We start from the raw sequence: 22,689 nt of genomic DNA, 5'->3' as shown, positions 1-22,689 counted from the left end.
GGCGCAGTGCATTCTGGTAGTTGTGGGTTTTAGGTTTGTAGGTTAAATGCCACATGCCTTTTTCACAGTTTTTCTTCCCCAGTCATGTAGCACCAGTTTCAAAAGTATCTTGCGTTTTTTTTGTGTTTTCAATTAGATAGCTGAAATACTTCCTCTAAGTATCAAGGCGATGAAACAATGTTCAGAATTTTTTTTTTTTTTTTGAGCTCTTACAAAGGACCTGGGGTCTCCAGGTCCCCATACACAATATTAAGTTAAATGATGATGATGTTTCGTTTGATACTTCAATATTTTAAGACTATTAATTTTGGGTCCTTCTTGTCTGGTGTTTGATTCTGCAGCTCCCATCTGTTTTTTTCTTCTTACTGAGATCTGTCAGTAATCCTGAACCACACTCAGCTTTTCTTTCCCCCTTTCTCTCTGACCCTCACACTCAAGCAATTCTCTCCCTTTTCTCCTTTTCTACTGTCGCTGCTCCTTTTGCAGCAGAGCACCAGCCAGTCAAGCCAGGGATGCAGCTGCATTACGTTATTAATGGTCTCTTGTAAGACAGTGTAGCTCTGCTGGAGCCGGTTTGTACGTGCAGACCTGGAGCAGCTTGCGGTTGTTCGCTGTCCTCCACTGGGTCGTGTGATCGGCAGAATGGTAAGTGCAGTCTGTCATTTGCGTTGAGAAGTGGGATAAGCTCGACTACAGGCTACCTCTCCTGGTTTATAATGTGAAGAAGCAAACACACATCGGTCATGTTGTCATCAATCTGCCTTCGGTTTTTGACAGGCTGATGGCTAGTTTGTTTGTCTTTCTTCCAGCACGGTGTCCTCCAAACCAGTCAGGAGTCTTTAATAGGAAAATTGTATTTTGTGTCTGGACTGTTCGCTCTATGTGCATGTCTTGATATGTTCTTGGCGGCAGTGTTACTCAGGTGAAAACTGGGGCTTATTCATGTGTATGGGAATGCTCCTGGTAGGCAGATGTTCCAGCTGTACAGCATATAAAGCAGCTGTAAGCCAGAGAGGTTAATCAAATCTGTGGCAAAGGAGTGTAAATCCCATATGAAGGGGTTGCATGCTGGTTGCACATGAGGTAGCACAACGTATGTTTGAGAGATGAGTCAGTTGGCAAGCATCCCATTCGTGTGTGTGGGTACTTGTGTTGAGGTTACCAAGCTTTTTTATGTGTGTGGCTGTGTGTGTGTTGTGGGGTTTTTTTTTTGTGGCTCTTGGTGTGTTTGGGCATCAAGATTAGAGAAGCGGATTACATCCGGGAGGAGGAGAACAGATGGAAAGAGAAAGAGGAAGGGGACAATTATGTGTAGTTCATGTTGGCCCAGGCCAGTTGAGCACCACCCCAGAAGTCACCAACGCCATCTGTTAAGGGTACAACACACGGCTGCATGCATATCTCTCAATCCTTTGTGAGAGTTAGTATAAATAATTTATTTTTACCATTATTCTGGGCAGGTTGTGTGTTGTTTTTAAACACTTACAGACTGACTAAAATCTTTTAACCCTTTGAAACCTGGAGCAGCATCACTTTTCTTGTGCTGCTTTCAGACACCTTCCATAATATTTTAGCCTTTAAACGCTGAGCAAGTATGATTTCTTTTAAAAACATAGGGGGGAGGCAATGAGCAACTTGGAAAGAAATCATACTTGCTTGAAATTAGTTGACTTAGAAAATTATTTTTAAAAAACAATTTATATAATCATCATTTTATATTTAAAATTATGTTACATAATTATTATCATTTACACTTTTACAAGTTTTACTATTATTTATTTTTACCAACTTCTTGCTATTTTTTTGGTAATTTCTCTAGTTGTTGCCATCGCCTTCTTTGCATGTTTATTAGGGCTGGGTAAAAAAAAAAAAAATCGACTCATCCGTGCATTGCAATATGTTTTTTGCCAATTCAATATCGATTCATAAAATCCTGAAATCGATTATTTCCGTTGCAATGACGCCCCGCTCCTGTGGGGGCAGTGTGAGTGCCGCCGGAGTGTGATTGACGTTGTTCAGAGGCCCCGCTTGACCCCCAAACAACGTCTGTTGTTTATTTATTAAAATGGCGACAATAATGCATCCATGGCGAGCTATCAGTGTGTTAAAATCAGCGCCGACAACATTAAAAGCCGACGTTTGGATACACGAAGTCGATAGTAAATACGTCTTGTGTGAGCCTCGAGAGTCAGTGTTAAAACACCGCAACAGTACGACGAACCTATCACCATTTGAGTCGACACCATACAGATGTTTCGCAACCTGTTGCTAACTCTAAAGCTGTGGATCACACACAAATACAGGTAGATAAATGTTTATTATTTATATTTATATATATTATTTATATACTTAAGTTCGGCTCAGGCAAAAATGTGCACTTTTCTGTACTTTAAATTTATTTTAGTTGCAATTTTTATTTAATGAAGAATAATGTAATGGTAAAATAAGTTTTGGTGTCAGTTTGTTCTGAATCAATACAGATAATGCACTCTTTATTGTACACATATCAGAAGGTATTCAAATGAATTATCTGGGTATTCCTGACATCAACACACATAATTGAATCAATATCAAAGCAAATGGATCAGTATTGAATCAAATCGTGACCCAATGAATTGAAATTGAATTGAATTGTGAGGTTCTTGACAATAACCAGCCCTAATGTTTATGAAAGAAATCAAGCCAATTCACTCAGGTTAAAGAGCAGAGACTGTTGAGGTCACATGGTGGGGAACAGCTCTATTTGGCTCGCTCACAGGTGAATCTCAGCTGTATAACAGCTATGTTCCTCCAGCTTTTTCAACAGCTTTTCAGCTCCAGTGTGTGTGGAGAAATGTTCTGGACTGCTGACCTGCTTATTATGCTAACATCTCCATAGTCCAGAGCACACAGGGAGGTGTGACGTCTAGAGCATCAATCACACACTCTTATAGTCTCGATTTGACTAATATCATATGTCAATCAGTGATGCTGTTAGGAGCTTAACGGTCTTTGACATATGAGATGAACAGCTCAATCACCAGTGAGACGACCCCAGATGCAGGAGGGGTGGCATAAAAACGAAGGCAGCTTTGCACTTGACAAATATTGGATTCAGAGGAAACATCATAATCTTGTTTACATTTTGGAAAGAAATGTTGAACTATTGTATATTTATCTCCCCAAACTTTATTTATTTATAGACGTCTACATCCCAAAGGATGCCTATGTAGTAGATTTGTAAAATGATGCTTTCTTTGAAAAGGATTTTGCCCTCACACACTCAACTACTCTCTGCTTTATAAGAATATTACACTTTGACTTGTTCTCACTGGAAGTAACACTCTTGCTGTGCATGGCTGTGCCAAGAGTGTACATGTACACTGACCATCTGCTTTAAGGCCTGTTGTGTGTTTTCAAGTGTGTTTGTGTGCTTCATTGTGCTGTGATTTCAAATATATATTACTGTTTAAAATACAAAAGTGACATTGACACAGCAGCCCAAAGCCTGTTCATTCAGTGATATATTACCTCTTCTTTTGGTCTGTGTATTTCTGGTATTAGAGATCTAATCTGCAATTATGTGCATTGGAAATCTTTTCTCCTCATATCTTTGAAATCTTGTCCCAACTGTTATTGCAAATGTTGGGGGTTTCCTGTGAAAGGACATTATGAGATGAAAATTACATTAAGTGCGGTGCGATCCTGTATTTGGTGGCCAATATATACATATGAATGCAGATCCATTACCAAAAAAAGGTAACACAAAGCTAAATTGCCATGAGACGATAGATAATGGGTTCGAAAATTGCATTTCAGCCAAATCATTCCGCCACTTTTGCTCTCCACACACTGTCCCTGCCAACATAATTGGTCAATACTTGGACTAAAAATGGAAACTAAAACTCGTCTCATATCTTGTCCCTTTTGTCTACAGATTGGCTATCTGCATATGTGGAACAAAGGATATTTATTATTTATTTACTTATTTATTTCTATGTTATTATATGTATATTTGCATTTTTAATGTTTAATAAAACTCAATAATCACCATTAAATCAAAATAATTTGTTTTTTAGTGAGAAAGGCATGTGCTCCCATGGAAGTCGGCCTATATAAACGGGGTTCTGTTGGCGTTCTTCAGTTGGCCGTTGGACACAGAGAGCAACTGAAGAAAAGCCAGTAATTTTTAAAAAAAAATATATTTTCCATAATAAATCTTTGATGCTTTTTATATGTCAACCTTGAGTCAGACGTGATTCGTGGGTGCAACACATACATATGCAGATATCTGTTTTTAAAGTAGTGTGCAACTGGCCACAGATCTGCACATGCTATTTTTTTCTTTTTTTTATCATATTTTCAGCTGTTTTAAGATTACCAGAGATCTTTTTGTCAAGTAAATTCTAACTAGATTTGAACAGAAAAATGTCCTAAAACATGGCTATCCAACCCAAGCACAATAAACACTTGTTAATCAAACACTTCCACATGTCATGCCCATGAACTCTGCTGTCTAATGACATTATATGACAGTGTGTTCATGGAAATGCTTTTAGCAGGCCAGTGGGTGAGAACACAGTATCAAGATATTGAGAAACAGATGGACTTGATTTATGTTTAGACATTACAAGTCTACAAAGAAGAAATGTTAGACTTTACTAAACCTTTTCTATGAGGCAGGACTAAAAGGGTAAATAGACGCCGATCTCAGTGAGCTATAATGCAAGAGAGTTTAATGTCTGACATGTTGACAAAAGAAACCAGGAATCGAGCTACCAATCCCTTGATCAGTGGCACACTTCCTGCCTAGTTATAGCTACCTTACTTAAAAATGATTCGTCACGATGGTGCATCTTGTAAATATGGATACTGATTGAATAGACACTGGTAAACCGTTACAAAACAGCTGGTTTAGGTTGCACATTGAATCTTAATGTTGCCGGGATCTGAGATCAATTTGAGGCAGAATTCTGTCTATAAAAGCACATGTTGGCATTTAAAGACATCCAAGAAAACGTTCAGGGGCAGACCTTACATTTCGCAAAAATAGGGCTGTATTGTTAATGCAAAAGTAAAGCTGCAAGTCATTAAACTTCACAGAATATCTCTAAGGCATGTATTCTGCCTGTAGTGCAAACTGCAGTCAACCTTTTCTATGCATATTTTGCATGATGTAAGAAACAGTCAACCTCTAACATTGCCTGCCGTGGGGACCGCCGCCGACTGCGGTTTCTTCATCTACTGTTGCAAAAATAATGAATCTGAGAATAGTTGAGCTACTTTCTGTTTGTTTCTCACTTGATGGGCACCTTTGGCATGACAGGAAACCCAGTCGAGACGCTGATGTAGTTTCACTTATTGAATCTGTTCAAGACACAATGACAACGCTGTTTCAGCAGATCTGTGGCTCCGACTTCAGACTTCACCCTCTTCAGTAGCATTGTGATAAGGCCCAGCAGGAGCCAAAAATCACACAAGGTGGTTTTGTGTTCATGTAATGTGGGAGTTAGACATGCTGGAATTCGGTGGTACAGAAGCGAGGCCACACAACAACCCAGTGACTTCCTTTCACTAGGGCAAGCAGAGTTCAGCACCCAGCAGATGTTGGGCTTGTTTTGTCTGCCGTCTCCTTTGGACTCACAGGTGTTGTTTTTTTCTGCTCTGTTTGGGTGCACACACCCGTACAACTAAGCATTAATAACACCTTTCTTGGCTGGATCCAAGTCAGTTGGTTTTGTGGTTTCTTCATGACTCAGCAAACCAATAGACAGACATAATGATTCCCAGCTCTCATTTCGAGTAAAGGCTGAGAATAAACAGTTCAGCTCATTAAAATGTCCAGGTCTCAGACAAAGATGGTGGAACTAAAGTGTGCAGGGGAAACCAGACCCTTTGTTGTGGCTTCTTAGGTGTAATTTCAGCGTTTTGTGTGTGCTTGTCTGATAATCTGCTTGATATTTTGAACAATTCTCTCAATTTAACCAGATTACATTATACCATCCATGCTTCTTGCTAATGATGCAGTTCAGACTTTAAATTGTTGGAAAAGATTACAAGCAGAACACCACAATAATGAGAATACAGTTCATATGGCCATGATTGCCTTATTTTCTGCCATTTCCCCTCTGATCCTTTGTGATTTGCTTCATAGCTCTCTTAAGAGTAATGACCAAAATAGAAAAAAATGTTGCAAAATTGATCTTGAAACAGACTTTGGGCCAGCTGGTAGTCACACTCTCTGCAGGCTGAGCTGGTTCATGTGGGTCAGTGGGTATGGACAAGCCACAGGAGCCATGTCCTTCCTAAATGTATAAACCTTTAGATGACTGTTCGTTACAGTATACAGTGTGATTAAAATGAATTAACAGGAACAAAGGAATTCCTTGCTTGTAATCTGAAAAGGCTCTCCCTTTCTTTAAGTCATCCTGCAGAACCCCCTCCCTCTCCAGAGCCACATGAGCCTTTGTTGCACCATGCCACCCTCCAAGTAGGGAAAAAACAAAGTGAGAAAATGCTTTAGCCGCTTTCCAACAGGAATCTCTCTGTGTCAGATAAAGAGCTTTAATTGAATGGAGGAGGAAGTGTAGGAAGTGTAAGTTCAGCAGATCCAGCGTTCCTAGCCATTGTTGAACAATATTTATGTTCCTGCAGAAACCCCGAATATCTGCTTCACAGGGCGTCAGCGTCCACTGTTACTGTACTGTTGAGATGTTTCATCCAGTTTCTCAGACACCTCGGAAGAAAATGCATATCCAATTCAAAGTTGCTGCGTATTTTCTGCATATTATCTGTTGGCCTGTAAACTGCAATTTTTCATTCTTTACTGGATTTTCCTCACTTGCACAAAACATACCGCTGTAGACAAAGTCACGGGACTGCTCGTGCTTGGGGTCAAAGTTGCCACTGAGCTCAGAGCTGGTGTGTTCATTACATATCTGCAATTTTAGAAAATTCTCTAATTTAGATGAAGGATTTCTCGCAAACTATTACAAAAGGAGGCTCTTTCACAGCTGTCAAGGACTGATTATGAACTGCAGTCAAACTGTCAAACTAAGAAGCACTGATCAAATATGAATCTGTTACTGTGTTGACTATTTCTCGCCTCAGATGTTTTCATATTTTACTGTACTGTTAAGCTGTGAAATGAGATGGTGTGTGACCTGGCCAGTGGGGGTTGCTTTGTACTTCAGTCAGCTATTTCTAACATGGTAGCAGACAATCTGTCTCATGTGCTTCTTTCAGACTCTAGTAGCAGTTTCAGTTTTTTTTGTGATATTTTATTTAGAATAAAAGACACAACATTGAGGCAGTAATAAACAGGAACATTACCCGCCTTCTCTCGTTGCTTCCTAGAAATGTAGGGGAGAGAGGGAAAGAAAAAAAAACCCCAATAAAAACCAGTGTGCTCAGCTATGTCTCTATGGTAATCCCCTGGGAAACTTACACTGCGCTTTGAAAAGTTTATGAAGACAAATGTTCAGCTGAAGGCAATTTATAGTAAATATTACACAAAGTTAGTTTCATAAAAGTTGCAAACTGTAGTTTTAATGGGACACCATTGTTCATGTCATCAGTGACACCCGTGCTTTTCTGCTACTAAAAGTCAAAATATCTGCTGTGACACATGTACATACAATAAATACTTTGCATTACACAAAGACTTTCATGCACAGGTACAGCTGTACATCTACTGTCCAGCTGTTTTTTCCCAATCATAAGCAGCAGGTGGCACTGCCTTCCCTCCACTGCCTGCTCCCATGGTGCACTGCAGCATCCCCTGCAATAAGTAAATGACATTTTGCTTGCTGCACACATATAACACAGACAGTCATGCTTTGTGCAGATGCAATTAGTTGATGAGACTCTCTGGGGTTTGTTGGTTGGGCTCTTTTTTGAATACGAGCGCTTGTTGGCAGCAGACACTGGTCTGTGTGTTGTGGCTTTTATCAGGGAACTCATTCCAGCCCTGCTGGACCCGAGCCAGACGACCTCACAATGTAAACAGGGACACAGAGACATTTTAATTACCACCGGCAATGTGATCCTCACGGCACAACAGACAGCACTTTACTATCATGTCTGCTGTTTCTGACCCTTGTGTGTGTGCCGGCTAACATATAAGTTATTACATGTTGTTCTTGAGTGAGTACGTGCAGCCTGAGATTGTGTATGTAGCCATCCCTCAGGCACTGTCAGCCCTTTCAGATGGTCCATGATAATCACCCTCATGATGAGGACCAGCCAAAGAGGATTAAAGCAGACCTGAAGTCATCTCCCCAGACACCATCTCTTCTTACAGGAAGTAGCGTCGCCTGTCTATTGGCATACCATTTTTTTCTGCTCCCTCTCATCCATGCCAATTCTTTACATGCGTCACATAAAGAGGGGGGTTTAAGTGAGATTTAACTTCTGTGTGGTTTGTTAGACTGCCATGTGTGTTGACCTGATACTATTTGTGTTACTCTCTGTCTGCCACTTATGGTAGTTATTACTGTTGTATGAGTTGGCACACTTTGCAGCGCAAGCTATTAAGATTGGGATCGTGTTACGTTTCGTTCTTCCTCCCATAGGCAGAAAATGAATTCTCAGCTGAATTGTGCCTCTGTGTTTTTTTTCCTTTCTCTCTCCCTCTCTTTCTCATGTTAAACTGAAACACTGAAGATTAGATCCCCGACGCAAGCTGAGCTGTTCAAACTGCCTTTGTGGTTTAGACATTGTTGGGCTGTTGTAAGTCACTGAGACAGTCGAAGTCTCTTAAATGTCTCTTTTTACAAGTCATACACTAAATAGCGGAGGCTTCATTGAGCTCATTCACTTCTGTACTGGATCCAAAGCAATAACTTAATCGCAAAATCCTAATTCCTTAAGAATGAGTATTGTAAGACTTGCAAAGCACAGAGATCCACCAAGATTAATGGGAAAGCTTTATGCTGTGGCCCACTTAAGTGTGTGTGTGTGTGTGTGTGTGTGTGTGTGTGTGTGTGTGCGCGCGTGCGTGCGTGCGTGCGTGCGTGCGTGCGTGCTGGATGGGGAGGGGGGGGTATTAGATAAAAAAAGATTTTTTTGTAGCATGTGGGCCACAAGTCACCTCTCCTCCCCACCATGGACACACACACTGATTCCTCTTGTACCACTCTGGCCCTGGTGCTGCCAGCTGGGAGGTCTGGGTTGGATGTGACGGCCATTGTAAGAATTTATGTGCATGCTGTTGTTGTGTTTCTCTGATGCTCAGACCCCATATCTTTGATTTTTTAACATACTGATTAATTGAGTCACGTTTTTTTTCACCTTTTATCATTCCAATAATTTCAACTCAGTTGAAACTTCTCTACACTTTTTATTCATGCCCGTGTGCTAGTGACATTTTGTTCCTGTGTGATCATTTGTCTGCTGCGATCCCACATATGCGGCTTTAAGATTGAGGGCACGGCAGGCTTGAAGCAAGGCGACAAGGCAGATGTTGTCGAGCTCCCTGCAGAGCATCACCTCCTCTGTAGTGGAGACATCTCCGCAGACACGATCTGCTGTCACTTCAGCTGCAGCTCATCTGCATATTTGCTGCAGATTGGCCAAAACACGAGAGTAGGGTGGAGCTTTTGAATTGCTCCAGATGCAGAGCGGTAGAGATCGAAGATGTACCTGTTTTTAAAAAAGACCAGTCTAAGTGAGTGGGGGTGGGGGGAGTTGGGAAAGAAAACTGGATGCCATCTGATTGGTGAGGTAGGGAAAATAGGTGTGCTTATGTAACGTGGGGTGTCCTGAAACTAAAGAAGTGACACTGAGGAGCTTTCCAAAGGCCTTTTCACTGGTTTCTTTCTCTTCTCTGGCTGTTTGGTGAAACTAAGGTTCTGACAGGATAATATGGCAGCAAATTCAGAAGCAAACAGTGATACAGAGGTATGTGCTCCTTGCTTTCCTTCTAGCTGACCCTGTAATTAAGTGTGTCTCTCTGTTTGTGGCTTGCTCTGTGTTTTTTTTTCTCCAGTCGTCCAAGATAGTCATCTGTGGCTGCAGGTTTCCCTTGTGCAAATACAGTATACAAATGTCAGAATCCACAAGAGCTGGACTTTTCACATGAATGCATGTGACCTGGCTTTGCGCTCAAGTATGAGCATGTAAGAAATGACAATTTTCTGCTAAGCTACTGCGAGGAGAATCTGCAGAGCAGTTTTCCCTGTTCTCTGCCTTGAAGTTAACACACACATGTATTGATCAGGCGTGACAGCTTAATGCATTGAGAGTGTGGTGAGTGTTTTAGCCTCTGAGTGGTGGAAGAAACTTGACTTGAATACATTTGGGGATGGAGATGCACGTATCTTAAGTGCACTGGCATCTTTTTTATCTTCTTCTGACTTAGGGATATGCACTGGTAAAGCACAGAGAAAGTCTTAATTGTGTTTTCTTTTGCACTGAATATGTGGAGTTTTGGTCACGTGGAAATTTGCATCAGCTCTATAACTGTGGGAGTGTGTGGTGAAGGGGGACTATTTCTGTCTCTCTCTTTCTCTCTCTGTACTGAGCCAGCTTCACACAGAGACCTGCTATAACTATCCAAACAACCACAGCATTCACACAGAGTGCACATGGCTAACTTCACCACCTGCTACTGGCCTCACCACAAGGGGAACCTCACTGGTATTCAGCTTGTGCATTCCACAACATCCACTTTTTAAAGGGGAATAAACACAGAGCGTTGTTTCTAGTGTGAATAGTCACATTTATATTCACGCTTTTTTCTTTAAAAAATGTCTAAAACTCAGTTGGAGCTTTAAACCGCAGAGAAACTGGTCACTGCAATCCCACTTCATGTACAATCACTTGATCAGCATACAGTCAAGTATTCATTCTTGCCAACAGGGGCAAAGCCTGCCAAGCAAAAATGATTTAGCATTCATTGAATAATAGCACAGTAATTATTGTATCTGGGTTATAAACGACTCTGTCGACTGCATTTCCTCAGGAGCTGAAATCTGCTTTCATCATAGGTCAATAACAACACGCTGTATAGTTTCTTTATGACTCCTGGCAGCTTCTGATTGCATTTCCCATGTCATACAAGGATCATTTGAAGTGGGCTTTCCCCTGAGAGCTTTGTTTCATGCAACAAATCATCATCCATCAGCGCTGAGGCAGCCAAACCCACTACCACAGTCCAACAGTAACAGAGCAGCGAAGTCAACCACACAACTTGTTTGTGTTGAGTTGGATTTCATGTCCTACAATTGTTTCTCAGGGACTGCATGGGCTTCAGTCCCAGCATAGAATATGTCCCACATTTCTCTGACACACTCAAGAGGCTACTTACAGTGGTCTCCTTGATAAGCTTTGACTGAAAGGGGAATCATTAGTTTCTGTAGTTGTGCAGCAACCTGCCATTCCCCCCTCAGACTGCTTATTAAGTTTCATTATCATTATTGGATCCCTTGGTACTGTACTGTATATGCAATAAACTGCTCAGTGGTCACACAGTTTACATGACAGACGGGATATTCTAGGCCAGCATCTCCTTTCCAGCTGAGATCTTTGATTGAGCGTTCAGCATGTGATACTGCTAAGCCCAAGAGACCTGGCCAATATTACTGTCTTTTAGCAGGTCTAGCAGGCTGGGAACCAACCATGTCATGCTAGCTTGTCAGGAAGGGTGCTAAGTAACTTCAAAGTTAGGCTTTAATTTTCACAGGGGTCCCTTGACCCTTACCTCAGGATATCTGAATGAAAATAGGTTCTACGGGTACCCATGAATTTCCCCTTTACTGACACTAGAGTCCCCATTTAGCCTGTTAGGAGCAGACTGATGAATACTTGCTTTGACAAACAAACTCCTGCAGCCAAGCCTGACGTCAGCACTAGCCGTTACTACACAAATACGTTGTTATGTTAGACAGTAATAGAAGCTGAAAAAATACAATTTATTCACCAGCTGGCAGCATCCTTGTTTTTCATGTCTGAAGCATTGTGAGCGCGGATCTACATGGCCAAGATCCCCAGCTTTGAAGTCTCTTGTATCAGCTCCTCCAGCAGCGCAATCAGATACAACACAAAAATGAACAAGGATTTGAAATAGGGAACATCTTCATCAACTGAGCCGGTTGATAAATCAAGCTTTTGCCAAATCTAGTCGGCAAAAATATCTTTCTCTTCATAGAAACTCTGAGTACTATTGTTCTTGTTTAATTATTGATATTGACTATACCTGCAATAATTTCAATTATCGCTTTGTTTACAAATGTTAGGGTAAGCGCTTGTTACTACGAATCTGCAAGCCTGTATTACACATCATCAACTACAATGCAGTCACTGATTGCTGAGTGCCTATTTTGTAAACTTAAATGCAGATCCCTGATTGGTCCCGATTGGCCCTGACTAGATTTTAATTTCTGGAAAGTGTTTGGGGCGGCAGCGAGTCCAGACTGCTACACAGAGTAAAATGGAGTTGAGCTCACATCATCAGCATGGTCTCGCCAGGCATAGTCCCATGCAGTTTGGGGCAAAAACCCTCCAGGTTTTTGCGTGCAGTACAAAGATGCCTAAATTTAGTGCCAAATATTTGGAAGAAATGGTGTTAACACAAAAATTGCTTTAACAACTTATGAGACATAACTGAGCACAGGAATGGCGGTCAAATGCTTCATACCATAATGTTCTAAGCTCCTACACTCTAAATTTTCCAAGTTTAAATAGGTGCCTAACCAAAACACAATGTTTATTATAGATTTATGACTAGAAAAAGTTGACGCACAACTGTGGTGGGTTTTAGAGGGTTAAGTGGCATCCACACACAACACGTGCAATTTTATTAGAATTGCAGGAAATGCCAAAGAAGCAGCTTTTGACAAAGTACAATATATATTGTCAATACTTCAAGCTCAGTGTTCCTGTCTACATACCTTTCTTTAATTTCCCACTAAGTCTCATTTATTGGCTATGTAGAAAATGTTCTTTTTAGGAAGTCTTTAAGTGGCCTTGAGTTGTCCCATTGTGAACGAACGCTTATTTGTCACAAAATAGTTCTATTTTTGTGTTTGTGGCTTGTCTGAGACATTTGCAACCATATGTCTCACTCTGGGGCCTCAGCTACTTTCTGTCACTCTGGACCAGAGCCAACCACAATGAGGTTTCACCTGGTCTGAGGATTATATATTCTGTTTCATCATTGGTAATCTCTGCATGGCGTCACTGCTGATGAAGTTGTTTTTTAGTCACGATTAACTAACCCTCAAGAGGGACTGAAATATCAGTTTGGCCAAATATGGAAATTGTAATTGGTTCAGGTCTCAGCTGTGACTCTTTCCAGTGGGAGACTCTGTGTGGCTGCCTAATGAAAATGTGTAAAATTGATGTCAGAGCCCATTTGATTTCACTCTAGCTATAGAAGACAGTTTTCACACCATGTAAGTAATATAGCAGATGAGAGGACAGTTCTGTAAATCCTACTCAAAGTTAGGTGACACTTTGTCTTGTAAAATGGGTCAGGTTGTCTTGGAGTATCTTGCTTGTTGGTTCTCTTTCCAAACTTGTTATATTTTGAAAGGACTTATGACTGTGCATGGTATGAAGCTTTTAGACGTAACGCAATGTACCGTGAAGTTTCACTTTCGCTTTGCCTGATACTCTGTTGCTCCGTCTGTGCCCTGAGTGCGCTCTGCGCTCCGAGAGTGTGGTGCATTCAAAATCAGAACAGTCTTTATTTTCCAATAAAAATAATGCCTTTAAAGAAATGCCTTTTTTTCCATTGTTTAGGTTAGTTTAATTTTTATTTCGTTATTTTCTCTTGTTAATTAACAGAAAAAAGAGAGGAAAAAAAAACTCTTCTAGGGGGCCCTAAGTGGCTGCGTGTATCACTTTATGGATAGGGCCGCCTCTGATGTTATGGCTTTGTTGTTATGGCTAATTAGAGCTGCGTTAATGTTTTGATGTTTGTATCCTTTAGCCAGTCACTTATATATCGATATATCTGCTACACACATGAAAACCCGACTTTGGTTTGGTTGGGGTCTGGAAGTGGACAGGCTTTTCAGGTGAAACAGGCTGATTTACAGGAAATATCTGCATATGAAACTCGTAAAAACAAACACAAAGTTATTGTCAGTTAGTACATGTTAGACTTTAGGTGATTTTAGAACATTTTACATTTGACAGTTTTTTGTTTTTTAAGGCTTTTACCTTTATTGTGATAGGACTGTACAAGCGTAAAGGGGGAGAGAGAGGGGACGACATGCAGCAAAGGTCTGAGGCCGGAATCGAACCCTCGGCTGCTGCAGCGAGGACCTCCTCTGTACATGGGGTGCCTGCTCTGTCAACTGAGCTACATTTGACACTCAACTATTATGTGGTGTTAGTTCTGGTGTCATTTTTGGGTGGGTTAAGTTAAAGCACCAGAACCTGCACAGTCAATCTTCCACCTGCATGGTGGTGAACCTGTGGAAAACTGGAGTCCAGCGAGTGACGCAAAATGAGCAATTCAGTGGGATTAAATTCAAGCAAAGGATCGAGTGCTACTGCTTCTGTGTGACAGGAGAAACTCAAATGGCAGCGTAAAGTTCTGGACTTGTGGAAATGTTTGCATGTGGAAAAAGTGTGCACAGTGAAAAACAGATCAAATCTCTCTTCCCTGTTGAACCTCTAAGATTACTGAAGCGTAATGACTCTTCTGTATCCCTTTTCCTGAAGGAGGGAATGCTAATACAAACGTCGAACCCTCAACTTTTCCGACTTTACGCAGCTTTGTGCCAGGAACACAAATTAGCTCTGATTGGAAAGCATGATGTCATTGATAAAACTCAACATAAACACTTTTGTTCATGAGCTTTGCTCATCTTTCATTCTCGTGAGATCCATCACATCTTTCTTTTTCTTTAACTCCAGCTGACTGTCGATATGTGGTTTTGGCCACCTGGGCAGGCATGAATGAAAACAGAAATCCCTTCCCTTCTCTAATGCCTTAAAACCCTCTCAGCTGTAAATGTGGGGGGTGTTTTTCCAAAGACTTAAATATCAAGACTAATAGCATCATGGACTAATAACCTGGCTGGTTCAGTGGGAGAGGAAAAGGCTCAAAAGGCAGGGTCAGCATTCAGAAATGCCACTGAAGGAAAGTGGTTTAACTTTTGAGTTTATTAAAAAATATATAAACATTCCTCCTTTTTTTTTTTTTTTTTGCCTGTGTTAGTCGATGGTGGTCTTTCGTATATGTATACCTCTGCTCAATGTCTTCATGTGGTTGATACAGCTTATCATGTATCCAGAAGATTCATTAACTGTAAAGCTCTGACATACTATTATGAGTTACAGTACAGTACATAGGATAGGATGATCTGCGCTGAATTCATAGGCGATTTTAGTGGATAATTAAACGCACACCACATAGGTGCAAGGCTATCCAAAAACTAGGGCTTTACCTGACTCGGAATTACGTTGAGTTTTAGAGTTTGAATGGGGCTCAGCAGGGCGATCATTGTGACAGCAGCACTCATGTAGCATACTTAACAAGCTAACTGCGCTAACGATCAAATTCACCACCTGTAAGCAGAAGAGAGACGATACATTTTCTCACAGCCTTACTTTTCTCAGAGCCCTACTGTACAGTGACTCTCTGCCTCTGTGCTGCTGCCTGCTTGTCTGCAGCTCCCTGTAACTAAGAATACCATGAAAGTCAATAGCACTCACTAAATCTGAGGACAAAAATGTCCCAAGAAGTACATTGCATGGAATACTTGACTAGCATACTGCACAACTCAGTTGGCTGATGGGTCTCCCACTGATAGTTGGATCTCCGTCAAGGTTTTTGACCTGATGTAGATCCAAGAAACAGAATCAAAAGATTGTCTTGGTTAAACTGTTGTGGCATTAAGTATCCAAGCTTTCCTGAATTTTGGACTGAATGACCGTATGGAAATTAGAAAAAGGCCATTTGTGTGTTCTGCACCCTCTGCATGCAATATTTCACAGAATAACTTGAAACTCAAGAAATTAATGTCATTTAATGCTTTTAAATCTAAAATGAAAGAAGCAGAGGCAGTTTCTGTAAGAGATCAATGTTTTTGATACACCTAAGTACAAACCTAACTTTTTAAAATTTGTTTTTTAAAATTAGAATTTATTATTTGATTTCTCCTCTTAACCTTTATTTTGTCTTTTTTTCTTTCTGTAACTATTTGGCTTTCCTAGTTAAATAATCATTAAATGAAAAAGCAAAAACATACAAGTAAATGTAAATTATATTTATAATAATCATATTTGTATTTATTACATGTGATGAGGCTGTTAATCATAACTTTGTGAGTGATTTTATCCCAGACATTTTGTCATCGTGGTGCTGTGTCTTGTAAAAACACCTCATAGAGCCGAGAGTCAGATTACTTTTTGGAGCAACTTGCTGCATATATTAGCATAAAAATGAGGAAGTCTCCTTAAAGCTTAATGTGGTATGTGCATACAAGTATGCTGGTGTATAAATAGTTCATAATTATTTCATTCATTAGCTTCATTAGTGAACTCATTATCATTGCAAGTTATGATTAATATATCATTCGTGATGATGGGACATTCAATGAATACTTACCCTCAAAAATGTTCATTATTACGTACACTCTGTTGCTGAATTCATGATATTAAAAGGGGGTCTGCAATTAACAGCAGCAAAACTGTGTCAAAACATCTGTATACAAACTCACACGAGTAGTGCAGTATAATCAAGGTCTCATTTATCCATATATCATATGCTCAGGAGCCTATTTCCCAAACATGCATTTTTGCCCAAACTGAATATTGAAAATATTAAAAATATAAAATACAAACCTGTCTCATGCATGGTTGAATAGGCATGCAGCATTCCACTCGTATGTGGGAAGTGTTTTAAATAAACTACATTTTAGTGAAAATGCATTGTGTTCGGTAGATACTGAACATATGGATACTGGACAAATGAGACTGGGATTTTATGGAATGAGTTGTGTGAGAGTTTGTAAATGGATGTTTTGACACTGTTTAACACTTTACACAAATTCAGTGTAACACAGGATGAGTAATTGATATACAAATGGTCATTTTGTCAGTGAGGTATTTCCTAAAGCTGTTAAAGTGGTTAATCTGACAGTGTGGTGGATACAGGTTTGTTATAACTCTACTTTAAATTGACTCTCCCAGTGTGTAGCCCCATTGTGTTGGAGTGAGTCTAACACAGTCACAGCCAATATTAGCTGTCAAGGGTCCTTGTTTTAAAAGCATTAATAGTATGTTGTGTCATGTCTGAAAAAGAGCTCTACTGCTACAACATGTTCTGCATTAGAGCTTGTACTTGGTGTGTAGTTTGTGAACGGTGGCCGTAGCTCGTCAATGCTGATGATCAGTTCCCTGAGGCGCTGAGCGGCTCGATGAGGCTGAAGGGCGCTGTGTCCTTTGGGATGGAGGCGTATAAATGCTGGAGCTTCTGGTCTCTGCTTCCTGCTGCCTGCTGTAGTGGGCATGAAGAGCAGTGTACGGAGAGACAGAAGAAGAGGCTTTACGCGCTGATTAAAGGCACCGCAGGTGAGGCTCTGCTAGAGCGGGGTGAGACTCTGCATAGATGGAGTTTGGGGGTGAGACTGTGATGCAACTTGTGTGATCCATTTTTCTGAGGAAGGTGGCGTTTGCATTTTACTGTTGTTTCTGTGTGTGCTGCAGTTGTGATTTTAGAAAGAGATTACTTCTGATTTTGTTGAAGATAATCAGCTTACTTTTTAACATGAAGCAATTGAAAGTTGGTAGCATTTCTACTCCCAAAGCTGTCAAAGCTGTGCAATTGACCATCTCTTCTATGTGGGTCACAGGATCCACCATGTTGGGCATTGATCTTTCTGAAAAGCAGGTCACTAGTTTCCTAAACTGTGAAACTATCAATTTCTCCTCTGCCCTAAAGCTCTGAATCCCAGCATAATTAAAACTGTAGGCCATGGATGGAGGACATAAACCATGTAAGGGTGACAGATAGGAAGATTTTGAAAAAGAAAAGATTTTTTTTAAACTTTGGTTGAACAGTGATGGAGGGATACCAAACTATCTCACTTTAATCTGTCAAAATTTAGCCTCTTAAAGTACATTCCAGTGGGGATATTCACATGTAAGGCAATAAAGTGATGATTGACTCCAGAGTGGCTGTAAACTAGCGACAGGCAAAAATGAAAGAACAAATCTTTTTGCAAAACTATTTTAAGTGTCCAGAAAGTGTTCATGAATCCATTATGTTTTTTAACATAGTACAGAGATGGTACTGAATAAACAAGCGAGGATGAACTATTGAGGGGCGGGTAGCACAAGCTGACGAACCTGCAGGTACTATAACGGTGTGCTACTGAGAAATTTTTGCAAACAGTATCAAAATTCAAAAGTTTGAAAGGTTTGACACATGTATCAACTCAAAGGAACGGAAACTGAAAAGAGTTGGTCCGCCCATCACTTCTGTAAACATAAATTAAATCTTTGGAAGGAAGTGTGACTAAGTGTATTTTACTTTGCTGTTCATCAAACTTTCAGTGACTTCCTGCATTATGTAACGGCAGCTGGCACAGATAATCATATCTGCTGGCACTGCTGACATTAGCTGGCCCGGACATTTTTGGTGGCGCCTGAAACACTGAATGGAGCGATATCAGAGGAACTAATAACGCAAGGCAGCTCTGAAATGGCAGATTGGGCTGACTTTATATTGTCAGAGTGTGGAAACAACTTCCCTAAAAATGCCATTATGCGTCGCTCATCCCTCTGCTTACTCTTATCTGTTCTGCAATCACACCATTTCCTGTGGCAAACTGTATGCATTCATATGTCGTTACTTTGGCTTTATTTAATCATTTGATTTTTTTTCTTCATCTTCCTTCTTGTCTTCATCTGTCGTGCCTGATCGCACTCACTCCTCTTGTCATATCGCTCCCGGCTCTTGAACCTCATGCACCTAATTTCCTCATGGCGAACCCTCTTCCTCTCCTGACGTGACCCTCCCTCCTCTTGTAAACCTCTCCACGTGTGTGCTCCCTTCTGGTTGGAGATTGCAGCGTGCGCTGTAGCCCCAGTAGCAATGGAGGACAGTGACCATGAGGCTGAGGCTCACTCTTCATCAGACGAGCAGGACTCCTGCCCTGCCTCCCCTAATCACAGCAGGGACCATGATGCTGAGAAGGTACCACTTATACCCCACAAAAAAAACCCCAAACTCTCGAATTAATTTCCCTCTCGTGGCAGACTTTGATTTTGTCCACTTAAGTTCACCTGACCCTGTTTCCTGTAGATCCTTACAAAGTCTTAAAAGGCATTAAATTCATTTATCTAAAAAAAAAAAAAAGGTCTTAATTAGTATTAAGTCAAAAGTATTAAAAATACTATGACATGGGAAGTAGGATTTGTTTTTCTATTTATGATGTTGCATCTATTTTTAAAAATAATTAAACAAAAGCCTCTCATTTTAATGCTACACTTATCGGGATAGTTAAAACAAAAAGTCATATTTTCTTTCTGGGTTCTCAGAGCAGAGGATCAGCTGCTACCGAGCCCTCTTTATACCCTGGACAGCATGGGGAAGTTTAAATTCAACATAAGTGGCTTTTAAATAGGACTTTTTACTGGACGGAATATAATTATGTTTTATGTCACAATAAACATTTGGGCATGATTGCCCCTAACCCAAAGTAACAGATTGTAATTTTTAGTTTATTTGCGCATTTAGGTTTTTTTTAAAGAGAGAGAGAGAGACAATATACATGTGCAGATGGGGTAGAAACCCACTCTGGGATTTTCTAAGAGCTTTATCTTAAGATGAGAATATAATTAATGTGGATGTAAAAATACAACATTATGCCATGTAAAATACTAACTCTATCATCAATACTGTATAAAACAAACCGCTACACAGCACAGTGATGGTCTATACAGTACCAAAACTTTTGTCATGAAACCACCTTTAAATTTATTTTTACATCAGGACAAATATATTGATTCAGTTAAAAAAGTTCAAGTTCATGTTTCATAATTGGGCTCCACAGTATTTCAACAAGTACTGTCCTCCACATGTACGATATATTGGTAGGTAAAGGTAAAGATTCAGTTTGGGTTATTGTAAAATTGGTCTGAAATTTTGGTCCTAGTTGCAGTAAAAAAAAAAAAAAATCCTTAAGTCTTAAATCTATCTTGCCTTAAACTGAAGAAAGTCTGCCTGTTAGGCCTCAACAAAGAGCCATATATAACAGCCATATATATGTATTTTTCATACAGACCAAAAGTTGAATCTTCACGTGTCCTGTCCCAGCAACCCACTCTACTTTTACCCCTCAGCTAATGCATAGTGCATAAACATAACATGAGTGCAGAGTCACAGTATGGGCCCACAGCTGAATTTAAATGGCCTCATTGCTTTCTGAGGGTCCGCTGCATTATTTATCTTTGTGCTCCACGTGCAGGGAGTCTTTAGTTTGTGGTAACTGGAGTCCAGAATATGCACAGCAGCCTACACTTTAGCTGTGTATCCTCTTACAGGAAAAGCTACACTTTATTATTTTTTATTTTAGCTTTGTGTCAGTATTACAACCAAAAACCCAGAGGTGAAGGATAAACTCATGTACTCAAAAGCCTGAAATAGCCCTTGTCACCTAACAGCCACAGAGAAGGCCTTTTTGCTTCATATAAGCTCTGCAGAATGTATAAAGTGGTCAGGAAATTTAGAGTCCATGATGTAGGAAAAACTCTCTGCTTCCAGGAAAATAAGTATCACAGCTCAGTAAATATTAGTTCGTAGGGATGAAACAACACACAGATCATCTTAGATAGATTGCTTACATTGTTGTTCATCTGTGACCAGATCCGTCCTCATTAATGATGATGCAATTACCAACTAAATTACACCCTACATGTTGCATATTTTTGGTCACGGTAAAATAGTGTGACCATCTCTAAAGTGTGCATTTTCCACCCTCTGGACCTCCTCCTCCTTATCAACCTCTCCTCTGCCCATCTTTGCCTCCACCCTCTATTTTTTTCCCTGCCCATTCCTCTGCACTGCCATCCACTCCCTCCAACCGCGGCGTCTCTCTGTAGCATTCAAGTCATTCAGACGACTCAGAAGTGGAGAACATTATGCAAGACCCTCACCACCAAGGAGGGCACGACCACCAACACCATGACCACAAGCACCACCAACACCACCCTCATGGCCCTGAGCCTCATGATGCAGACAGGGAAGCTGAGGGTGAAGACCGCCCCCTCACCCCGTCATATTTGCGTCCCCCCGTGGCAGGCAGAGCACAGTCGGATTCAGGTTCAGAGCCCAGTTTACCGCAGAGCAGGAGTGTGGAGTTTGACTTACCGTGCCCCGTCAGTCCCACCAGGCCCAAGAGTCCCTGGGGGCGATTTGACCCATACGACAATAATGAGGTAACATGAGGATGCCCTGCTGAGTAACCTGCAGAGATGATAAACACCATCTGTGTGGTTTAGTTCTGCTTTCAGGCGATGATGCTTGCGTGCTGTTATGTGTTCATCTACAGAGTGATGGATACAGTTCATGGGATGTGACTGAGCTTGTGCAGTATTGTATAAAAGTCTGATATTTTGCTTTATTTGATATAAAAAGGTTGAATTGTTGTGGAAAAGGTTGTGAATGGGGCTCAGTGATGCTAGCGATGCGTTTTGCTTTTGTTGTGTTGCTGACTTTAGTCAGGTATCAAACTATTTGTGGGAAAGTTGATATGCTGCTGACATGTGTGAGTGGAGCACTATTAATGTGTTTATGTGTTAATGTGTGCTTTCCTGATTTATTTTTTCTTCTTCTTGTGTATTTTGTAGGACCAGGACAAGGAATATGTGGGTTTTGCGACTCTGCCGAACCAGGTGCACCGCAAGTCAGTGAAGAAGGGATTTGACTTCACACTCATGGTGGCAGGTAAATCCTCGTTTGCACATCTGCCTACATTTGATCTCGAGCCTTCCTCTTACTTTAAAAAGCCTTAAGCCTCGCTCTTTTTGTCTTTGTTGTTCTTTGTTTGAAGGGGAGTCCGGCCTAGGAAAGTCCACCCTCGTCAACAGCCTCTTTCTCACAGATCTGTACAAAGATAGGAAGCTGCTCAATGCTGAGGGTGAGGACACTTCAGCTTTTTATATATGTTTTGCTTTATAACATTTACTCTACAATATGTCAAGGCTGATACTGTAAACAGTGATTTGTTTGTGTCCTTCCCCCAGAGCGAATAACACAAACAGTAGAAATCACCAAACACACGGTGGATATAGAAGAAAAAGGTGTCAAACTGAAGCTCACCATCGTGGACACCCCTGGGTTTGGGGATGCTGTAAACAACACTGAATGGTACGTGTCAAACACCTTTGATGAAAGAATGATTTCGCTGCTGGAAAGACTGTCTTGTCATAAAATTACACTGTCTATGCAGAGAGATGCAAATATTTTTGAAGTCAGTGCTACATTATCAGAGAAAACACAGGAAAAGGACTATTGCATCTACTTTTGTGCAAGAGTTAGAAATTCTACAACTATCAGATTGCACTGCACTGCATCAGACCAATAAACACTCCAGCTGATGGGTAACGTAATGCGAGTTTGGCCGTTTTTAAAACACGAAATAATAGTGTGACCGAGCGGGGAACTTCCGCCGGCAGAGCGACCGACTTCTGGATTACCGCCTTGCTTGCTTGAATGGCAGACTAAAAAATTTAATTTTGCCACTCTTT

The 22,689-nt window shown here is 40.7% G+C and overlaps 1 protein-coding gene across 5 annotated transcripts in view; it reads left to right on the top strand.

The window, feature by feature from the left end:
• The first annotated feature begins 504 nt into the window (after positions 1-504).
• septin4b (septin 4b) overlaps positions 505-22,689 on the top strand; it is a 31,900-nt gene continuing 9,715 nt past the window's right edge. Inside the window, exons 1-6 of one of the 5 annotated variants that reach the window (XM_088078902.1) lie at positions 17,404-17,508; positions 19,004-19,135; positions 21,043-21,378; positions 21,790-21,886; positions 21,993-22,079; positions 22,186-22,309. In XM_088078902.1, the coding sequence (XP_087935028.1) occupies positions 19,034-19,135; positions 21,043-21,378; positions 21,790-21,886; positions 21,993-22,079; positions 22,186-22,309 (746 nt within the window). In that variant the 5' untranslated portion in view covers positions 17,404-17,508; positions 19,004-19,033. Of the gene's footprint in view, positions 646-9,617; positions 9,880-17,403; positions 17,509-19,003; positions 19,136-21,042; positions 21,379-21,789; positions 21,887-21,992; positions 22,080-22,185; positions 22,310-22,689 lie in introns of those variants that run through there. The other 4 variants (XM_088078903.1, XM_088078901.1, XM_088078905.1 and 1 more) reach the window with 4 other exon arrangements.

This window comes from Plectropomus leopardus, chromosome 6 (genome assembly GCF_026936395.1).
Source record: "Plectropomus leopardus strain MGB_pleo_1.0 chromosome 6, ASM2693639v1, whole genome shotgun sequence".
NCBI classification, from domain to species: Eukaryota; Metazoa; Chordata; class Actinopteri; order Perciformes; family Serranidae; genus Plectropomus; species Plectropomus leopardus.
Note: the sequence above shows the minus strand (reverse complement) of the source record. Positions and strands in the feature narration are given on the sequence as shown.